Source organism: Salvelinus namaycush, unplaced genomic scaffold (assembly GCF_016432855.1).
Source record: "Salvelinus namaycush isolate Seneca unplaced genomic scaffold, SaNama_1.0 Scaffold11, whole genome shotgun sequence".
In the NCBI taxonomy this organism is placed as follows: Eukaryota; Metazoa; Chordata; class Actinopteri; order Salmoniformes; family Salmonidae; genus Salvelinus; species Salvelinus namaycush.
Window position 1 is genome coordinate 900,485 of NW_024057786.1, and position 21,348 is coordinate 921,832.

Sequence of the window (21,348 nt, forward strand, 5' to 3'; positions counted from 1 at the left end):
GGTGTCCACATACTGCTGTATATATAGTGTATCTGTAAGGTCATTCAGTGAAATTCAAACACAGATTCAACCACAAAGAGGGAGGGTTTTCCAAAGCCTCAACGGCTTTGGGCCTTAATGAGTTTATTTCAATTGACTGATTTCCTTATATGAACTGTAACTCAGTAAAATCTTTGAAATTGTTGCATTTATATGTAACGTTGCGTTCATGTTTTTGTCCAGTATGTAAAGACCCCAGTAAGACCAGATGTCACCATTGACATCGGCTATAACCTTAGAGAATTGTCTCTTGTTATGTGCTCCTATTTCTTTTCTGATTCAGGCTTGTCTTTGACTTAGTCACAAGGCCTATATATATAGAGGAGAGGAAGTAGTTTCTAGACTCTGTTTCTACACACTAACTGTCATATAGAGGAGAGGAAGTAGTTTCTAGACTCTGTTTCTACACACTAACTGTCATATAGAGGAGAGGAAGTAGTTTCTATACTCTGTTTCTACACACTAACTGTCATATAGAGGAGAGGAAGTAGTTTCTAGACTCTGTTTCTACACACTAACTGTCATATAGAGGAGAGGAAGTAGTTTCTATACTCTGTTTCTACACACTAACTGTCATATAGAGGAGAGGAAGTAGTTTCTAGACTCTGTTTCTACACACTAACTGTCATATAGAGGAGAGGAAGTAGTTTCTAGACTCTGTTTCTACACACTAACTGTCATATAGAGGAGAGGAAGTAGTTTCTAGACTCTGTTTCTACACACTAACTGTCATATAGAGGAGAGGAAGTAGTTTCTAGACTCTGTTTCTACACACTAACTGTCATATAGAGGAGAGGAAGTAGTTTCTGTTTCTACACACAAACTGTCATATAGAGGAGAGGAAGTAGTTTCTAGACTCTGTTTCTACACACTAACTGTCATATAGAGGAGAGGAAGTAGTTTCTATACTCGGTTTCTACACACTAACTGTCATATAGAGGAGAGGAAGTAGTTTCTATACTCGGTTTCTACACACTAACTGTCATATAGAGGAGAGGAAGTAGTTTCTAGACTCTGTTTCTACACACTAACTGTCATATAGAGGAGAGGAAGTAGTTTCTATACTCGGTTTCTACACACTAACTGTCATATAGAGGAGAGGAAGTAGTTTCTATACTCTGTTTCTACACACTAACTGTCATATAGAGGAGAGGAAGAGGTTTCTAGACTCCGTTTCTACACATTAACTGTCATATAGAGGAGAGGAAGTAGTTTATAGACTCTGTTTCTACACACTAACTGTCATATAGAGGAGAGGAAGTAGTTTCTATACTCTGTTTCTACACACTAACTGTCATATAGAGGAGAGGAAGTAGTTTCTAGACTCTGTTTCTACACACTAACTGTCATATAGAGGAGAGGAAGTAGTTTCTATACTCTGTTTCTACACACTAACTGTCATATAGAGGAGAGGAAGTAGTTTCTAGACTCTGTTTCTACACACTAACTGTCATATAGAGGAGAGGAAGTAGTTTCTATACTCTGTTTCTACACACTAACTGTCATATAGAGGAGAGGAAGTAGTTTCTATACTCTGTTTCTACACACTAACTGTCATATAGAGGAGAGGAAGTAGTTTCTAGACTCTGTTTCTACACACTAACTGTCATATAGAGGAGAGGAAGTAGTTTCTATACTCTGTTTCTACACACTAACTGTCATATAGAGGAGAGGAAGTAGTTTCTGTTTCTACACACAAACTGTCATATAGAGGAGAGGAAGTAGTTTCTAGACTCTGTTTCTACACACTAACTGTCATATAGAGGAGAGGAAGTAGTTTCTATACTCGGTTTCTACACACTAACTGTCATATAGAGGAGAGGAAGTAGTTTCTAGACTCTGTTTCTACACACTAACTGTCATATAGAGGAGAGGAAGTAGTTTCTATACTCGGTTTCTACACACTAACTGTCATATAGAGGAGAGGAAGTAGTTTCTAGACTCTGTTTCTACACACTAACTGTCATATAGAGGAGAGGAAGTAGTTTCTATACTCGGTTTCTACACACTAACTGTCATATAGAGGAGAGGAAGTAGTTTCTATACTCTGTTTCTACACACTAACTGTCATATAGAGGAGAGGAAGAGGTTTCTAGACTCCGTTTCTACACATTAACTGTCATATAGAGGAGAGGAAGTAGTTTCTAGACTCTGTTTCTACACACTAACTGTCATATAGAGGAGAGGAAGTAGTTTCTATACTCTGTTTCTACACACTAACTGTCATATAGAGGAGAGGAAGTAGTTTCTAGACTCTGTTTCTACACACTAACTGTCATATAGAGGAGAGGAAGTAGTTTCTATACTCTGTTTCTACACACTAACTGTCATATAGAGGAGAGGAAGTAGTTTCTAGACTCTGTTTCTACACACTAACTGTCATATAGAGGAGAGGAAGTAGTTTCTATACTCTGTTTCTACACACTAACTGTCATATAGAGGAGAGGAAGTAGTTTCTATACTCTGTTTCTACACACTAACTGTCATATAGAGGAGAGGAAGTAGTTTCTAGACTCTGTTTCTACACACTAACTGTCATATAGAGGAGAGGAAGTAGTTTCTATACTCTGTTTCTACACACTAACTGTCATATAGAGGAGAGGAAGTAGTTTCTAGACTCTGTTTCTACACACTAACTGTCATATAGAGGAGAGGAAGTAGTTTCTATACTCTGTTTCTACACACTAACTGTCATATAGAGGAGAGGAAGTAGTTTCTAGACTCTGTTTCTACACACTAACTGTCATATAGAGGAGAGGAAGTAGTTTCTATACTCTGTTTCTACACACTAACTGTCATATAGAGGAGAGGAAGTAGTTTCTAGACTCTGTTTCTACACACTAACTGTCATATAGAGGAGAGGAAGTAGTTTCTGTTTCTACACACAAACTGTCATATAGAGGAGAGGAAGTAGTTTCTAGACTCTGTTTCTACACACTAACTGTCATATAGAGGAGAGGAAGTAGTTTCTATACTCTGTTTCTACACACTAACTGTCATATAGAGGAGAGGAAGTAGTTTCTATACTCTGTTTCTACACACTAACTGTCATATAGAGGAGAGGAAGTAGTTTCTATACTCTGTTTCTACACACTAACTGTCATATAGAGGAGAGGAAGTAGTTTCTATACTCTGTTTCTACACACTAACTGTCATATAGAGGAGAGGAAGTAGTTTCTAGACTCTGTTTCTACACACTAACTGTCATATAGAGGAGAGGAAGTAGTTTCTGTTTCTACACACAAACTGTCATATAGAGGAGAGGAAGTAGTTTCTAGACTCTGTTTCTACACACTAACTGTCATATAGAGGAGAGGAAGTAGTTTCTATACTCTGTTTCTACACACTAACTGTCATATAGAGGAGAGGAAGTAGTTTCTATACTCTGTTTCTACACACTAACTGTCATATAGAGGAGAGGAAGTAGTTTCTATACTCTGTTTCTACACACTAACTGTCATATAGAGGAGAGGAAGTAGTTTCTAGACTCTGTTTCTACACACTAACTGTCATATAGAGGAGAGGAAGTAGTTTCTATACTCTGTTTCTACACACTAACTGTCATATAGAGGAGAGGAAGTAGTTTCTAAACTCTGTTTCTACACACTAACTGTCATATAGAGGAGAGGAAGTAGTTTCTATACTCTGTTTCTACACACTAACTGTCTTATAGAGGAGAGGAAGAGGTTTCTAGACTCTGTTTCTACACATTAACTGTCATATAGAGGAGAGGAAGTAGTTTCTATACTCTGTTTCTACACACTAACTGTCATATAGAGGGGAGGAAGTAGTTTCTAGACTCTGTTTCTACACACTAACTGTCATATAGAGGAGAGGAAGTAGTTTCTATACTCTGTTTCTACACACTAACTGTCATATAGAGGAGAGGAAGTGGTTTCTATACTCTGTTTCTACACACTAACTGTCATATAGAGGAGAGGAAGTAGTTTAGTTCTACACACTAACTGTCATATAGAGGAGAGGAAGTAGTTTCTAGACTCTGTTTCTACACACTAACTGTCATATAGAGGAGAGGAAGTAGTTTCTAGACTCTGTTTCTACACACTAACTGTCATATAGAGGAGAGGAAGTAGTTTCTAGACTCTGTTTCTACACACTAACTGTCATATAGAGGAGAGGAAGTAGTTTCTAGACTCTGTTTCTACACACTAACTGTCATATAGAGGAGAGGAAGTAGTTTCTATACTCTGTTTCTACACACTAACTGTCATATAGAGGAGAGGAAGTAGTTTCTATACTCTGTTTCTACACACTAACTGTCATATAGAGGAGAGGAAGTAGTTTCTAAACTCTGTTTCTACACATTAACTGTCATATAGAGGAGAGGAAGTAGTTTCTAGACTCTGTTTCTACACATCTGCTAACTGTCATATAGAGGAGAGGAAGTAGTTTCTAGACTCTGTTTCTACACATCTGCTAACTGTCATATAGAGGAGAGGAAGTAGTTTCTAGACTCTGTTTCTACACACTAACTGTCATATAGAGGAGAGGAAGTAGTTTCTAGACTCTGTTTCTACACACTAACTGTCATATAGAGGAGAGGAAGTAGTTTCTATACTCTGTTTCTACACACTAACTGTCATATAGAGGAGAGGAAGTGGTTTCTATACTCTGTTTCTACACACTAACTGTCATATAGAGGAGAGGAAGTAGTTTCTATACTCTGTTTCTACACACTAACTGTCATATAGAGGAGAGGAAGTAGTTTCTAGACTCTGTTTCTACACACTAACTGTCATATAGAGGAGAGGAAGTAGTTTCTATACTCTGTTTCTACACACTGACTGTCATATAGAGGAGAGGAAGTAGTTTCTATACTCTGTTTCTACACACTAACTGTCATATAGAGGAGAGGAAGTAGTTTCTAGACTCTGTTTCTACACACTAACTGTCATATAGAGGAGAGGAAGTAGTTTCTAGACTCTGTTTCTACACACTAACTGTCATATAGAGGAGAGGAAGTAGTTTCTAGAAAAGGATTCGGTTAACTGCTCCATTGTTGTAAATCTTATAATTAAATAGTTGTTTGAAAGAAACTCTCTCTTCCTTTCTGGTTAAAATGTATACCACACCGCCCCCAGGTGGTAAGGGTAGGCAACAACACATCTGCCACGCTGATCCTCAACACGGGGACCCCTCAGGGGTGCGTGCTCAGTCCCCTCCTGTACTCCCTGTTCACCCACGACTGCGTGGCCAGGCACGACTCCAACACCATCATTAAGTTTGCTGATGACAGAACGGTGGTAGGTCTGATCACTGACAACGATGAGACAGCCTATAGGAAGGTCAGAGACCTGGCCGTGTGGTGCCAGGACAACAACCTCTCCCTCAATGTGAGCAAGACAAAGGAGCTGATAGTGGACTACAGGTAAAGGAGGAACGGACAGGCCCACATTAACATCGACGGGGCTGAAGTGGAGCGGGTCGAGAGTTCCAAGTTCCTTGGTGTCCACACCACTAACATGGTCCAAACACACCAAGAAAGTCGTGAAGAGGGTTCCACAACGCCTTTTCCCCCTCAGGAGACTGATCAGATCCTCAGAAAGTTCTACAGCTGCACCATCGAGAGCATCCTGACCGGTTGCATCACCGCCTGTCATGGCAACTGCTCGGCATCTGACCATAAGGCACTACAGAGGGTAGTGCGTACGGCCCAGTACAAGCGGCACCGGAGTACCAAGTCTAGGTCCAAGAGGCGTCTTAACAGCCTCTACCCCCAAGCTGCTGAACAATTAATCAAATGGCCACCTGGACTATTTACATTGACCCCCTCCCCCCCTTTGTTTTGTACACTGCTGCTACAAACTGTTTATTATCTATGCAAAGTCACTTCGCCCCTACCTACATGTACAAACTACCCTAACTAACCTAAACCCCTGCACATTGACTCCTACCATATCTGTTACTTTTTTACATTACTTTATTTAGTAAATATTTTCTTAACTCTATTTTCTTCAAACTGAATTGTTGGTTAAGGGCTTGGTGTAGTCTATAGCTGAGCTGGTTAAGGGCTTGGTGTAGTCTATAGCTGAGCTGGTTAAGGGCTTGGTGTAGTCTATAGCTGAGCTGGTTAAGGGCTTGGTGTAGTCTATAGCTGAGCTGGTTAAGGGCTTGGTGTAGTCTATAGCTGAGCTGGTTAAGGGCTTGGTGTAGTCTATAGCTGAGCTGGTTAAGGGCTTGGTGTAGTCTATAGCTGAGCTGGTTAAGGGCTTGGTGTAGTCTATAGCTGAGCTGGTTAAGGGCTTGGTGTAGTCTATAGCTGAGCTGGTTAAGGGCTTGGTGTAGTCTATAGCTGAGCTGGTTAAGGGCTTGGTGTAGTCTATAGCTGAGCTGGTTAAGGGCTTGGTGTAGTCTATAGCTGAGCTGGTTAAGGGCTTGGTGTAGTCTATAGCTGAGCTGGTTAAGGGCTTGGTGTAGTCTATAGCTGAGCTGGTTAAGGGCTTGGTGTAGTCTATAGCTGAGCTGGTTAAGGGCTTGGTGTAGTCTATAGCTGAGCTGGTTAAGGGCTTGGTGTAGTCTATAGCTGAGCTGGTTAAGGGCTTGGTGTAGTCTATAGCTGAGCTGGTTAAGGGCTTGGTGTAGTCTATAGCTGAGCTGGTTAAGGGCTTGGTGTAGTCTATAGCTGAGCTGGTTAAGGGCTTGGTGTAGTCTATAGCTGAGCTGGTTAAGGGCTTGGTGTAGTCTATAGCTGAGCTGGTTAAGGGCTTGGTGTAGTCTATAGCTGAGCTGGTTAAGGGCTTGGTGTAGTCTATAGCTGAGCTGGTTAAGGGCTTGGTGTAGTCTATAGCTGAGCTGGTTAAGGGCTTGGTGTAGTCTATAGCTGAGCTGGTTAAGGGCTTGGTGTAGTCTATAGCTGAGCTGGTTAAGGGCTTGGTGTAGTCTATAGCTGAGCTGGTTAAGGGCTTGGTGTAGTCTATAGCTGAGCTGGTTAAGGGCTTGGTGTAGTCTATAGCTGAGCTGGTTAAGGGCTTGTAAGTAAATATTTCATTAGATTTGAGGAGGCATTGAATGGTTGATACATATATTTTATATATATATATTTTTTTTCTTCATATTTTTTTAAATTATTAGGCTTTTTTATTTTATATTTTTATATTTATATTTTTATATTAACTTTTTTGGTTACTACATAATTCCATATGTGTTATTTCATAGTTTTGATGTCTTCACTATTATTCTATAATGTAGAAAATAGTCCTTATAAAGTAAACTCCTGGAATGACTAGGGTGTGTCCAATCTGTTGACTGGTACTGCATGAACACTACTATTCAGACATTACTCAGTCAGCAATGTCTGGTTGATCCATATAATATGTCCTGAGCACGTACTACTGTAGTTATGATACGGTTCTAGTATTGACTGGGTCAGGGGTATCTATGATTGAACCAGTCAGAAATATCAGAGTTATTGGTATGATATTCTGGAGTGTATGTGTGTTTGTCCCAGGAGAATCTGCGGCCCCAGTTGGAAGCCAAGTTCTCCAGAATAGAGAGATTAAACCCTATCTCTGGCAAGCCGGAGCCTTTCCAGCCCTTCACTGACAAACTCAGCAGACTCATGGTCTCTGTGTCCGGCATCTTCTTCATGGTAAGACCATGTCATCACATGAGTCATCAGGCTGTACTGTGGATCTGTCCTCAGTGTACACACTGCAGGGTTTGGGTCGATTCCATTTCAATTCAGTCAATTCTGAAAGTAAACTTAAATGCTTTAATTGAAAAGCAATGAAGAAAATAGGATTTGGAATTTTGGTTTACTTTCTAAATTGAATTCATTGAAATGTAACTGACCCTAATCCTGGAATGCTGTTTACTTGTTTACTACCATTTCAATGTGTAATACGGTAACGAGCTTCTAGCAGCCTACTACCACCCCCTGGTGGATGGGAGCCAGAAATACAACAGACGCTCTGGAAACAGTGACTGTTGTTGGGGATGTTTTCCCAGTGTTCCTCATCACTCATCAACAATAGGAAGTGTCTAGAGACCGAGACACGTAACGATGATTCATTGTTTACCAATAAGACCAATAAGCATCGTAAACACACAATCCCAGACTAGACACCTTATATAAACCAGGTAGTTTGGGTGCTGGATCCAATATACCACGGCTAAGGGCTGTATCCAGACTCTCCGCTTTGCGTCGTGTATAAGAACAGTCTTAGCCGTGGTTTATTGGCCATATATCACACCTCCTCAGGCCTTATTGGCCATATATCACACCTCCTCAGGTCTTATTGGCCATATATCACACCTCCTCAGGTCTTATTGGCCATATATCACACCTCCTCAGGCCTTATTGGCCATATATCACACCTCCTCAGGTCTTATTGGCCATATATCACACCTCCTCAGGCCTTATTGGCAATATATCACACCTCCTCAGGCCTTATTGGCCATATATCACACCTCCTCAGGTCTTATTGGCCATATATCACATCTCTTCAGGCCTTATTGGCCATATATCACATCTCCTCAGGCCTTATTGGCCATATATCACACCTCCTCAGGTCTTATTGGCCGTATATCACACCTCCTCAGGCCTTATTGGCCATATATCACACCTCCTCAGGCCTTATTGGCCATATATCACACCTCCTCAGGTCTTATTGGCCATATATCACACCTCCTCAGGTCTTATTGGCCATATATCACACCTCCTCAGGCCTTATTGGCCATATATCACACCTCCTCAGGCCTTTTTGGCCATATATCACACCTCCTCAGGCCTTATTGGCCATATATCACACCTCCTCAGGTCTTATTGGCCATATATCACACCTCCTCAGGTCTTATTGGCCATATATCACACCTCCTCAGGTCTTATTGGCCATATATCACACCTCCTCAGGCCTTATTGGCCATATATCACACCTCCTCAGGCCTTATTGGCCATATATCACACCTCCTCAGGCCTTATTGGCCATATATCGCACCTCCTCAGGTCTTATTGGCCATATATCACACCTCCTCAGGCCTTATTGGCCATATATCACTATCACACCTCCTCAGGCCTTATTGGCCATATATCACACCTCCTCAGGTCTTATTGGCCATATATCACACCTCCTCAGGCCTTATTGGCCATATATCACACCTCCTCAGGCCTTATTGGCAATATATCACACCTCCTCAGGTCTTATTGCCCATATATCACACCTCCTCAGGCCTTATTGGCCATGTATCACATCTCTTCAGGCCTTATTGGCCATATATCACACCTCCTCAGGCCTTATTGGCCATATATCACACCTCCTCAGGTCTTATTGGCCGTATATCACACCTCCTCAGGCCTTATTGGCCATATATCACACCTCCTCAGGCCTTATTGGCCATATATCACACCTCCTCAGGTCTTATTGGCCATATATCACACCTCCTCAGGTCTTATTGGCCATATATCACACCTCCTCAGGCCTTATTGGCCATATATCACACCTCCTCAGGCCTTTTTGGCCATATATCACACCTCCTCAGGCCTTATTGGCCATATATCACACCTCCTCAGGTCTTATTGGCCATATATCACACCTCCTCAGGTCTTATTGGCCATATATCACACCTCCTCAGGTCTTATTGGCCATATATCACACCTCCTCAGGCCTTATTGGCCATATATCACACCTCCTCAGGCCTTATTGGCCATATATCGCACCTCCTCAGGTCTTATTGGCCATATATCACACCTCCTCAGGCCTTATTGGCCATATATCACTATCACACCTCCTCAGGCCTTATTGGTCATATATCACACCTCCTCAGGCCTTATTGGCCATATATCACACCTCCTCAGGCCTTATTGGCCATATATCACACCTCCTCAGGTCTTATTGGCCATATATCACACCTCCTCAGGTCTTATTGGCCATATATCACACCTCCTCAGGTCTTATTGGCCATATATCACACCTCCTCAGTCCTTATTGGCCATATATCACACCTCCTCAGGTCTTATTGGCCATATATCACACCTCCTCAGGTCTTATTGGCCATATATCACACCTCCTCAGGCCTTATTGGCCATATATCACACCTCCTCAGGCCTTATTGGCCATATATCACACCTCCTCAGGTCTTATTGGCCATATATCACACCTCCTCAGGTCTTATTGGCCATATATCACACCTCCTCAGGTCTTATTGGCCATATATCACACCTCCTCAGTCCTTATTGGCCATATATCACACCTCCTCAGGTCTTATTGGCCATATATCACACCTCCACAGGTCTTATTGGCCATATATCACACCTCCTCAGGCCTTATTGGCCATATATCACATCTCCTCAGGCCTTATTGGCCATATATCACACCTCCTCAGGTCTTATTGGCCATATATCACACCTCCTCAGGTCTTATTGGCCATATATCACACCTCCTCAGGCTTTATTGCTTAAAAAACTGCTTGCCTCATAACATGCATCCTCAGAAGATACTGTAATGATGATAGATATATTTACTCTCTCTCTCTCTCTCTGTCTCTCTTTGTCTCTCTCTCTCTGTCTCTCTCTGTAAATCTCTCACTCTTGTCATGGCTGAATCAGAATTAGTTAGGTGACATTGATAAATAAGACGTTTTATTTACATAATGCTTATGTGAGATATTTGTGATTAGGATGTTTTCTTTTGGATAATACTGTTGGCAGTTGCATTTTCCTCTCTTTTCTCCCAGGGCTTAGTCACTAGTGGCCCAGAGAGGGGAGAGGTCTGGCTTGTCTTCATATGTCAATATATCTGTTAAACCATGTGATGCTATGAAGAATATCAGAAGGGGAGGAGGACAGAATGGAGGCTTGTCTTCTTATGGGAATGTGTCTGTAACTATTGTATGGCCCCTCTGAGGTTGCCCTTACCTTGACCTAGTATATGAGCTAAGAGGCTCACTGTCTCGGTGAGCTTGTCCAGGAGGGGGTGTATTTGAGATGGGGGTATCTAGAATTGACAATTGATATATGCCATTGGATGAGGTAATGTTTTGGTCCTAAGTGGTACCAAGAACGAGATTAGAACCTTGTCTAAGAGAGCAAACTGAACGATAATTCATAGCTAATGCTGTCTGGCTATGGGATACTCCTCTCTCAAGTAAAGTCTTCCTTTGTAATGTTCCTAAGATCTGTTATTCGTCATGTGAGTTGAGATGGGTGTGTCTTGGCTATAAATGATACTAAGAACTGTTTTGTAAGCACTCTCAGAGAATTCATTTATAGGCACTGAATTGATCTGAGAGTCAAAAAGGGCTATGGTGAAGCTCATATAATTAAAGATGGACTTTATAATATAACTCTGACTTGTGTGTGGTTTGCTCTCTCAATGTTTAGTAATACAGGAAATGACCACGACACTCTCTCTGTCTCTTTCTTTGTCTCTCTTTCTCTCCCTTCTGGGAGAGTTGGAGGTCTCAAAAGGCATGTTTTGTATCTCTTTAACAGTCCGTGGACACTTAACCATATACCACACCTCCTCAGTCCTTATCTGTGGTACTGTATATTAACCATATACCACACCTCCTCAGTCCTTATCTGTGGTGCTGTATATTAACCATATACCACACCTCCTCAGTCCTTATCCGTGGTACTGTATATTAACCATATACCACACCTCCTCAGTCCTTATCCGTGGTGCTGTATATTAACCATATACCACACCTCCTCAGTCCTTATCCGTGGTGCTGTATATTAACCATATACCACACCTCCTCAGGCCTTATCCGTGGTGCTGTATATTAACCATATACCACACCTCCTCAGTCCTTATCCGTGGTGCTGTATATTAACCATATACCACACCTCCTCAGTCCTTATCCGTGGTGCTGTATATTAACCATATACCACACCTCCTCAGTCCTTATCTGTGGTGCTGTATATTAACCATATACCACACCTCCTCAGTCCTTATCCGTGGTACTGTATATTAACCATATACCACACCTCCTCAGTCCTTATCCGTGGTGCTGTATATTAACCATATACCACACCTCCTCAGTCCTTATCCGTGGTGCTGTATATTAACCATATACCACACCTCCTCAGTCCTTATCCGTGGTGCTGTATATTAACCATATACCACACCTCCTCAGTCCTTATCCATGGTACTGTATATTAACCATATACCACACCTCCTCAGTCCTTATCCGTGGTACTGTATATTAACCATATACCACACCTCCTCAGTCCTTATCTGTGGTACTGTATATTAACCATATACCACACCTCCTCAGTACTTATCCGTGGTACTGTATATTAACCATATACCACACCTCCTCAGTCCTTATCCGTGGTACTGTATATTAACCATATACCACACCTCCTCAGTCCTTATCCGTGGTGCTGTATATTAACCATATACCACATCTCCTCAGTCCTTATCCGTGGTGCTGTATATTAACCATATACCACAACTCCTCAGTCCTTATCCATGGTACTGTATATTAACCATATACCACACCTCCTCAGTCCTTATCCGTGGTACTGTATATTAACCATATACCACACCTCCTCAGGCCTTATCCGTGGTGCTGTATATTAACCATATACCACACCTCCTCAGTCCTTATCCGTGGTACTGTATATTAACCATATACCACACCTCCTCAGTCCTTATCCGTGGTCCTGTATATTAACCATATACCACACCTCCTCAGGCCTTATCCGTGGTGCTGTATATTAACCATATACCACACCTCCTCAGTCCTTATCCGTGGTCCTGTATATTAACCATATACCACACCTCCTCAGTCCTTATCCGTGGTGCTGTATATTAACCATATACCACACCTCCTCAGTCCTTATCCGTGGTGCTGTATATTAACCATATACCACACCTCCTCAGTCCTTATCCGTGGTGCTGTATATTAACCATATATCACACCTCCTCAGTCCTTATCCGTGGTACTGTATATTAACCATATACCACACCTCCTCAGGCCTTATCCGTGGTACTGTATATTAACCATATACCACACCTCCTCAGGACTTATTGATTAATTACAACACATAGGTGTATTATAAGGCATTATAAAGGTCATTAAAATAATGATACAGACATACTTCATAGAAACTGTTACCCTTCAGATATTCTAACAACTCACATTTTAAGATTCATTATGTCATTTGTTCCATGTTAAGGGCTCTAACCTTGGAACAAAACTATTTGTCTCCCTCTTGCTGTTGCATGCAGTTCCTCTCTCTCTTCCTCCATTCCTCTAACCCCTCCCTCCTTCTAACCCCACCCCTCTGGCAGAACCAGGAAGTCCCTCCCACAAACTCTCTTCTGAGGAAACGAAACTGATCTCAGTCTCGTGTCGTCTGTCTGTGTGAGAGTGAACAACCGTCCAAATGGCTCAACAGGGAGTTCTGCTGGACGAGGACCAGTTCTGTTGTTCGGTCTGTCTGGATCTACTGAAGGAGCCAGTGGCTATTCCCTGTGGACACAGTTACTGTAGGAGCTGTATTGAGGGCTGCTGGGATCAGGATGTTCTGAAAGGGGTCTATAGCTGTCCTCAGTGCAGAGAGACCTTCACTCCAAGGCCTAATCTGAGTAAAAATAACATGTTGGCTGAGCTGGTGGAGAAACTGAGGAAGACAGGACTCCAGGCTGCTCCCCCTCCTGCTCTGTGCTATACTGGACCTGGAGATGTGGCGTGTGATGTCTGCACTGGGACCAGAAAGCAGAAAGCCCTCATGTCCTGTTTGATATGTCTGGCCTCTTACTGTGAGACTCACCTCCAATCTCACTATGAATCTCCTGCTTTGAAGAAGCACAAGCTGGTCAAAGCCACCGCACAACTACAGGAGAAGATCTGCTCTCATCATGACAAACTGCTGGAGGTTTACTGTCGTACCGATCAGCAGTGTATCTGTCTGATGTGTGTGATGGATGAACATAAAGGCCATGATACAGTGTCAGCTGCAGCAGAGAGAACTGAGAAACAGGTAAGACCAGAACAACTTGTTGGTGACTGTCTGATAAACAATTATTAAAGATACAGTAGGAACTAAATCTGTCTGAATATGAGAGAATTCAAATGAAATGGACCCACAAATATGAACACAAACCTTGAGTATATAGATATGTTAACCCAGATTCTCCAAATCACCATTTTCTAAAGTCAAACACTATTATCATTCTGAATGGCCTTTTATGAGTCCAAAGTTCAGTCTCAATCCCTTGATACATGTAGGCCTACCATAAAAACTATAATCATTCACATAGCAACATAATATCATATTGTAAAGGGACTTCCTCAGGATTATAGACCTTCCTCTCTATGGGTCCTATGTCACATTACTATACTATTGATCTCCAGGACTAATAAAGCTTGATAGCTCATTGAAGAGTGATTCTCCACAGAGGCAGCTGGGGATGAGTCAGCAGAAGGTCCAGCAGAGATTCCAGGAAAGAGAGAAGGAGCTGAAGGAGCTCCAACAGGCTGTGGAGTCTCTCAAGGTGAGTATTGTTGACCAGAGGAGACACACCATTTCACTTCTCTCCTCCAGTCAGAGAGAGGGAGAGGGGTCCCTATCCAATCCCACTGACCCCACTGTTGGGAACACGTTGTCACTGCTGAGGCAGTGAAGAAAGTAGAGGATGATGGGGGTGAAGGATCCTGAGAGGGATCCGCCCCCTAATCACAGACAATAGATGTTGTGATGGCAGCTGCAGAGAACAGAGTGAGTTCTGGAGGTGAAATGGAAATGAATGAGGGAGAGTTAAGTGAGGTAGAAGATGTGGTGAAGAGTTCAGAACCAGAGAAGTATTTGGTCATACGAGATTTGACTTCAGAAGAGTTACAGGGTGTGTTGAGTGGTGGTGTCCCGTCCTCCCAGGTTGTTGGCATGGTGCAGGAGCAGATAGGGTCAAAGTAGTGGAATGGGGTCGTGGGTTTTTAATGAGTGTAGGGTTAGTTGTCATGGTGCAGGAGCAGATAGGGTCAAAGTAGTGGAATGGGGTAGTGGGTTTTTAATGAGTGTAGGGTTAGTTGTCATGGTGCAGGAGCAGATAGGGTCAAAGTAGTGGAATGGGGTAGTGGGTTTTTAATGAGTGTAGGGTTAGTTGGCATGGTGCAGGAGCAGATAGGGTCAAAGTAGTGGAATGGGGTAGTGGGTTTTTAATGAGTGTAGGGTTAGTTGGCATGGTGCAGGAGCAGATAGGGTCAAAGTAGTGGAATGGGGTAGTGGGTTTTTAATGAGTGTAGGGTTAGTTGGCATGGTGCAGGAGCAGATAGGGTCAAAGTAGTAGAATGGGGTAGTGGGTTTTTAATGAGTGTAGGGTTAGTTGTCATGGTGTTACTTAGTATTTCCCCTTTTCCCATTTTGTATCACAAAGTAAAATAGATTTATATTATAGTCTAGTTGGGGGCGGTAATACAACATATTGGATGCCAACCACCGTTAAACTCCAAAGAAGAAGAAACGTTATATTATGTCTATGTACAGTGTTGTAACGATGTCTCTCTCTCTCATTCCATCACTTTCGTGGTAGTTGGTTGTGTGGGTCTTTGGTTATGAATGGGGTGCTGACAGACAATCGTTGATGGATATTTATAGAGCTCTGATCAGGACAACAATTGATTACAGGTGTATAGTTTATGGAACAGCAGCAAAGACTTGTCTTCAGAAGCTGGACAGAATCCAGTATATAGCTTTAAGGATATGTATTGGTGCATTTAAATCAACATCTGTATGTGTCTTACTAGTGGAGGCAGGTGAGATGCCTTTAGATATACGGCGTAATAAATTGTCATTAGCTTATTGGGTTGAAAGGCTGTGAGGTTGAGCATCCCACTGCTACTGTTCTAGATGACTGTTGGGAATATACTAGTAGACAAGGCAGTGGTTTTGGTTGGACAGTTGTAGGTATCTATGTTATTATGGAGAATTGAGAGAATGGGTGTAGTAGTAAGATTTTGCTGGGTCCCAGCACATTCAGGTGTGGAAGGAAATTAAATTGTAGACCAGTTATCTAAAAGAGCTTTAAAACAAGATATAATTGATATTAATGTTCCACTGGGTAGAGGTGAGGCCAAATGTAAGATCAGAGACATTTTGATAGATGTGTGACAGAAGAGATGGGACTCTGAGCACAAGGGACGGCATTTATATGTCCTCTAAAGGTCGGTGGACCAAGGATCAAAGGTCAGATTAGGAAGGAAGAGGTGGTGTTTACTCGATTGTGTTTAGGACATTGTACATTGAACTGGTTCTTACATCTGGTTGGCAGCATGTGAATGGTTTGTGTCTGGAGGGTATGGTCAATGAAACGGTGGAGCATGTGTTGTTATATTGTTGTAAGGATGTTGAAGAGAGGGAAAGATTGAAGTGTAGGGTCATTGAGGTTGGATGGGGTTGGGGGGGTTTGAAAGGGATTTGGGGGATAGGGGAGGGTCTATTAGAAGTTAGTAGGACTCTTTTTATTTTCTCAGAAGTTATGAGTTAGGTAGGAGGATTTAGAAATGGTGTAAACCGTGATTGAACACACTCCAGCACAGTAGGTGGCGCCATTCCCCTTTAACGTTGGTTTGTGAACCGCCATTATATCATAGAAGAAGAAGTTGGTCTGTGAGGGTTTTGTGGTTCCTGAGGAGGGCTACTATTCTTTTTTATTTTGGTTTTCAAGTATTTTCTGAATTTATTAAAGCCAAAGCTAAATCTACCCTAAACAATTCAATATATCAGTCAATGTATTTTCTCTGTGATTTGATGTTTTCCCGTCAACCGTTCCATCGCATCTTAACCGTGTTACCGGGCGGGCACTAGGACCCGGGGGAGGCTGCTGCTGCAGAGGCTGCTGCACCGGTAGTGACGTCAGTCCTACTTGTAGCTCATTGTGGTCAACGTCAGCTGTGGCTCGAGACTGCTAGCTAACGGTTAACGGAGAGGAAAAGACTCTGACAGGACACATTCATGTAGATAGGCTATGATGGCAATTTGTGGTAAGAGACTTTTCACTACTATAGACTTTGGTCATAATCAAAGCTTTGTTAACCAATACGTTTTAATGTGAGGCTGCCGGTAAGTTACAGTGTAACAGACGTTGTGAGCTAGCTAACGGTAACGTTAACGGTGTCTTTTAAATTCCACATAAGTTATGTGGCGATGATATCTAGATAACGTTGTATTTAATGTAGTTTTACTATCTGTACCAGGCTATAAATGACACAAATGATATCTAGTTAACGTTGTATTTAATGTAGTTTTACTATCTGTACCAGGCTATAAATGAGACAGATGAAATAACATCAGACACATATCTTTTCATCCTCAGTTGTTTTCATTCAGTAGCCGTTGTAAAATAGTTATCAGTAGGTCATGTGTAGAAAAGGTGACAGTGTTGATCACAGCTTTCTGCTTTCCATGTAGAGGTTTTGGCAAAAAACATTACATTTGATTATTTTTTGTACCTGCCTGTCCAGGAGGGAGGAGAGTAGAGCAGGACCAAGAGGTGTTCTGTACCTGTCTGTCCAGGAGGGAGGAGAGTAGAGCAGGACCAAGAGGTGTTCTGTACCTGTCTGTCCAGGAGGGAGGAGAGTAGAGCAGGACCAAGAGGTGGTCTGTACCTGTCTGTCCAGGAGGGAGGAGAGTAGAGCAGGACCAAGAGGTGTTCTGTACCTGTCTGTCCAGGAGGGAGGAGAGTAGAGCAGGACCAAGAGGTGTTCTGTACCTGTCTGTCCAGGAGGGAGGAGAGTAGAGCAGGACCAAGAGGTGTTCTGTACCTGTCTGTCCAGGAGGGAGGAGAGTAGAGCAGGACCAAGAGGTGGTCTGTACCTGTCTGTCCAGGAGGGAGGAGAGTAGAGCAGGACCAAGAGGTGTTCTGTACCTGTCTGTCCAGGAGGGAGGAGAGTAGAGCAGGACCAAGAGGTGTTCTGTACCTGTCTGTCCAGGAGGGAGGAGAGTAGAGCAGGACCAAGAGGTGTTCTGTACCTGTCTGTCCAGGAGGGAGGAGAGTAGAGCAGGACCAAGAGGTGTTCTGTACCTGTCTGTCCAGGAGGGAGGAGAGTATAGCAGGACCAAGAGGTGTCCTGTACCTGTCTGTCCAGGAGGGAGGAGAGTAGAGCAGGACCAAGACGTGTTCTGTACCTGTCTGTCCAGGAGGGAGGAGAGTAGAGCAGGACCAAGAAGTGTTCTGTACCTGTCTGTCCAGGAGGGAGGAGAGTGAGCAGGACCAAGAGGTGTTCTGTACCTGTCTGTCCAGGAGGGAGGAGAGTAGAGCAGGACCAAGAGGTGTTCTGTACCCGTCTGTCCAGGAGGGAGGAGAGTAGAGCAGGACCAAGAGGTGTTCTGTACCTGTCTGTCCAGGAGGGAGGAGAGTAGAGCAGGACCAAGAGGTGTTCTGTACCTGTCTGTCCAGGAGGGAGGAGAGTAGAGCAGGACCAAGAGGTGTTCTGTACCTGTCTGTCCAGGAGGGAGGAGAGTAGAGCAGGACCAAGAGGTGTTCTGTACCTGTCTGTCCAGGAGGGAGTACAAGGCCTGGTTCGACCTGGAGAGCAGGGTGGCAGAGTTCTGACTCAATGAGTTGCAGAGGTACTGTACCTACTGTCTCTCTCTCTCTCTCTCTCTCTCTCTCTGTCTCTCTCTCTCTCTCTCTGTCTCTTTCTCTTAACAGCGCTCTGCACAGGCAGCAGTGGAGGACAGTGATCAGATCTTTACTGAGCTGATCCGCTCCATTGAGAGAAGGAGCTCTGAGGTGAAGGAGCTGATCAGAGCCCAAGAGAAGGCTCAAGTGAGTCAAGTTGAAGGACTCCTGGAGCAACTGAAGCAGGAGATAGCTGAGCTGAGGAAGAGAAGCACTGAGCTGGAGCAGCTCTCACACACAGAGGATCACATCCATTTCCTCCAGGTAACTAAACTGTCTTGTTACATGTGATATGAAATTAACTTCATGTGAAACTATTCATCTACATCATTATGTTGTCCTGTCTCTCTGTCCGTCCCTGTCTCCCTCTCTCTCTGTCCGTCCCTCTCTCTCTGTCCGTCCCTCTCTCTCTGTCCGTCCCTCTCTCTCTGTCCGTCCCTCTCTCTCTGTCCGTCCCTCTCTCTCTGTCCGTCCCTCTCTCTCTGTCCGTCCCTCTCTCTCTGTCCGTCCCTCTCTCTCTGTCTGTCCCTCTCTCTCTGTCCGTCCCTCTCTCTCGGTCCGTCCCTCTCTCTCTGTCCGTCCCTCTCTCTCTGTCCGTCCCTCTCTCTCTGTCCGTCCCTCTCTCTCTGTCCGTCCCTCTCTCTCTGTCTGTCCATCTCTCTCTGTCTGTCCCTCTCTCTCTGTCTGTCCCTCTCTCAATTCAATTCAATTCAAGGGGCTTTATTCTCTCTCTGTCTGTCCTCTCTCTCTGTCTGTCCGTCTCTCTCTCTCCCTCTGTCCTTCTCTCTCTCTCCCTCTATCTCTGTCCCTCTGTCTCTCTCTTTCCCCTACCTCTGTCTGTCTTTGTCATTCTCTGTTCCCCTTTCTCTCTCTGTCCATCTCTCTCTGTCCCTCTCTCTCTCTGTCTCTCTCTCTCCCTCTGTCCCTCGCTCTCCCTCTGTCCCTCGCTCTCCCTCTGTCCTTCACTCTCCCTCTGTCCCTCGCTGTCCCACGCTCTCTCTCTCTCTCTCTCTCTCTCCAGAGTTATCAGTCTCTCTCCGCTATCAGTGTATCTTCAGACTTACCCAGCATCGTTGTCCGTCCTCTTCAGTACTTTGGAGATGTGAGTAAGACTGTGTCTGAACTGAGAGAGAAACTAGAAGACTTCCTTAAAGGAGAATGGACCAAGATCTCCACTACAGGTGTGTTGAAAACAATAAGAACATCAACTTTAGACCATTGAAAGTTCCCTACTAGTCATATACATGTGGAATATGGTCTGATGATAACATTCCCTCTCTCTGTCAATGTGTTTGTGTGTCTGTAGTGAATATAGTGGATGTTGTACTGCCTCCAGAGCCCAAGACCAGAGAACAGTTGTTACAATGTGAGTCTCTTTATTGTGAAGTAACTAACAGTCTCTTTTTACTGACACTCCTAACAATCCCTCTAGAAATATATAGCAATAGTAGATCTAATCAAAGACTGGGTATCTATCTGACTCCTCATATTTCTCTGATTTGATCTCTGCTGTGCTCTAATCAAAGACAGGGTAGATACAGTATCTGACTTAACTTATTGTTCTGACTCCCCTCATTGGTCTCTGCTCTGCTCTTCTCCCAGATTCCTGTCAGCTCACACTGGACCCAAACACAGCACACACACACCTCTCTCTGTCTGAAGGGAACAGAAAGGTGACCTATACAGACCAAGTCCAACCATATCCTGACCATCCAGACAGATTCACCAACTACTGTCAGGTTCTGTGTAGAGAGGGTCTGTCTGGACGCTGTTACTGGGAGGTGGAGTGGACTGGGGAGTGGGTTTATACAGCAGTCTCATATAAAGACATCAGCAGAACAGAGAGAGGGACAGATAGTGGATTTGGAGACAATAACAAGTCCTGGAGTTTACAGTACTATAGTGGTGATTATTATTTCAGTCACAATAATGTTGAGACTAAAGTATCAGGCCCTCAGTCCTCCAGAGTAGGAGTGTACCTGGATCACAAGGCAGGTACTCTGTCCTTCTACAGTGTCTCTGACACAATGACCCTCCTCCACAGAGTCCAGACCACATTCACTCAGACCCTCTATCCTGGGTTTATGCTCAATGGTACTGCTGAGCTGGTTAAACTGTAGTAGGGTCCACATAGATACTAGTCATGCTGGTGTAGTCTATAGCTGAGCTGGTTAAACTGTAGTAGGGTCCACATAGATACTAGTCATGCTGGTGTAGTCTATAGCTGAGCTGGTTAAACTGTAGTAGGGTCCACATAGATACTAGTCATGCTGGTGTAGTCTATAGCTGAGCTGGTTAAACTGTAGTAGGGTCCACATAGATACTAGTCATGCTGGTGTAGTCTATAGCTGAGCTGGTTAAGCTGTAGTAGGGTCCACATAGATACTAGTCATGCTGGTGTAGTCTATAGCTGAGCTGGTTAAACTGTAGTAGGGTCCACATAGATACTAGTCATGCTGGTGTAGTCTATAGCTGAGCTGGTTAAACTGTAGTAGGGTCCACATAGATACTAGTCATGCTGGTGTCGTCTATAGCTGAGCTGGTTAAACTGTATTAGGGTCCACATAGATACTAGTCATGCTGGTGTAGTCTATAGCTGAGCTGGTTAAACTGTATTAGGGTCCACATAGATACTAGTCATGCTGGTGTCGTCTATAGCTGAGCTGGTTAAACTGTAGTAGGGTCCACATAGATACTAGTCATGCTGGTGTAGTCTATA

The 21,348-nt window shown here is 43.5% G+C and overlaps 1 protein-coding gene across 1 annotated transcript; it reads left to right on the top strand.

Annotated features, from left to right (window-relative positions):
* The first annotated feature begins 13,363 nt into the window (after positions 1-13,363).
* Positions 13,364-20,824, top strand: LOC120035721 (tripartite motif-containing protein 16-like). Its single transcript, XM_038982287.1, has 6 exons — positions 13,364-13,990; positions 14,409-14,504; positions 18,660-18,893; positions 19,651-19,810; positions 19,936-19,995; positions 20,232-20,824. The coding sequence occupies exons 1-6, from the start codon at positions 13,394-13,396 to the stop codon at positions 20,747-20,749; spliced, it is 1,665 nt and encodes a 554-aa protein (XP_038838215.1). The 5' UTR covers positions 13,364-13,393; the 3' UTR covers positions 20,750-20,824.
* The last annotated feature ends 524 nt before the right edge of the window (positions 20,825-21,348 follow it).

Coding starts and splice junctions, on each gene's coding strand:
- LOC120035721 (XM_038982287.1), top strand. CDS start 13,394: ATGGCTCAACAGGGAGTTCTGCTGGACGAGGACCAGTTCTGTTGTTCG. Junction 14,505..18,659: donor AGGCTGTGGAGTCTCTCAAG/GTGAGTATTGTT, acceptor TTCTCTTAACAG/CGCTCTGCACAGGCAGCAGT. Junction 19,811..19,935: donor GACCAAGATCTCCACTACAG/GTGTGTTGAAAA, acceptor GTGTGTCTGTAG/TGAATATAGTGGATGTTGTA.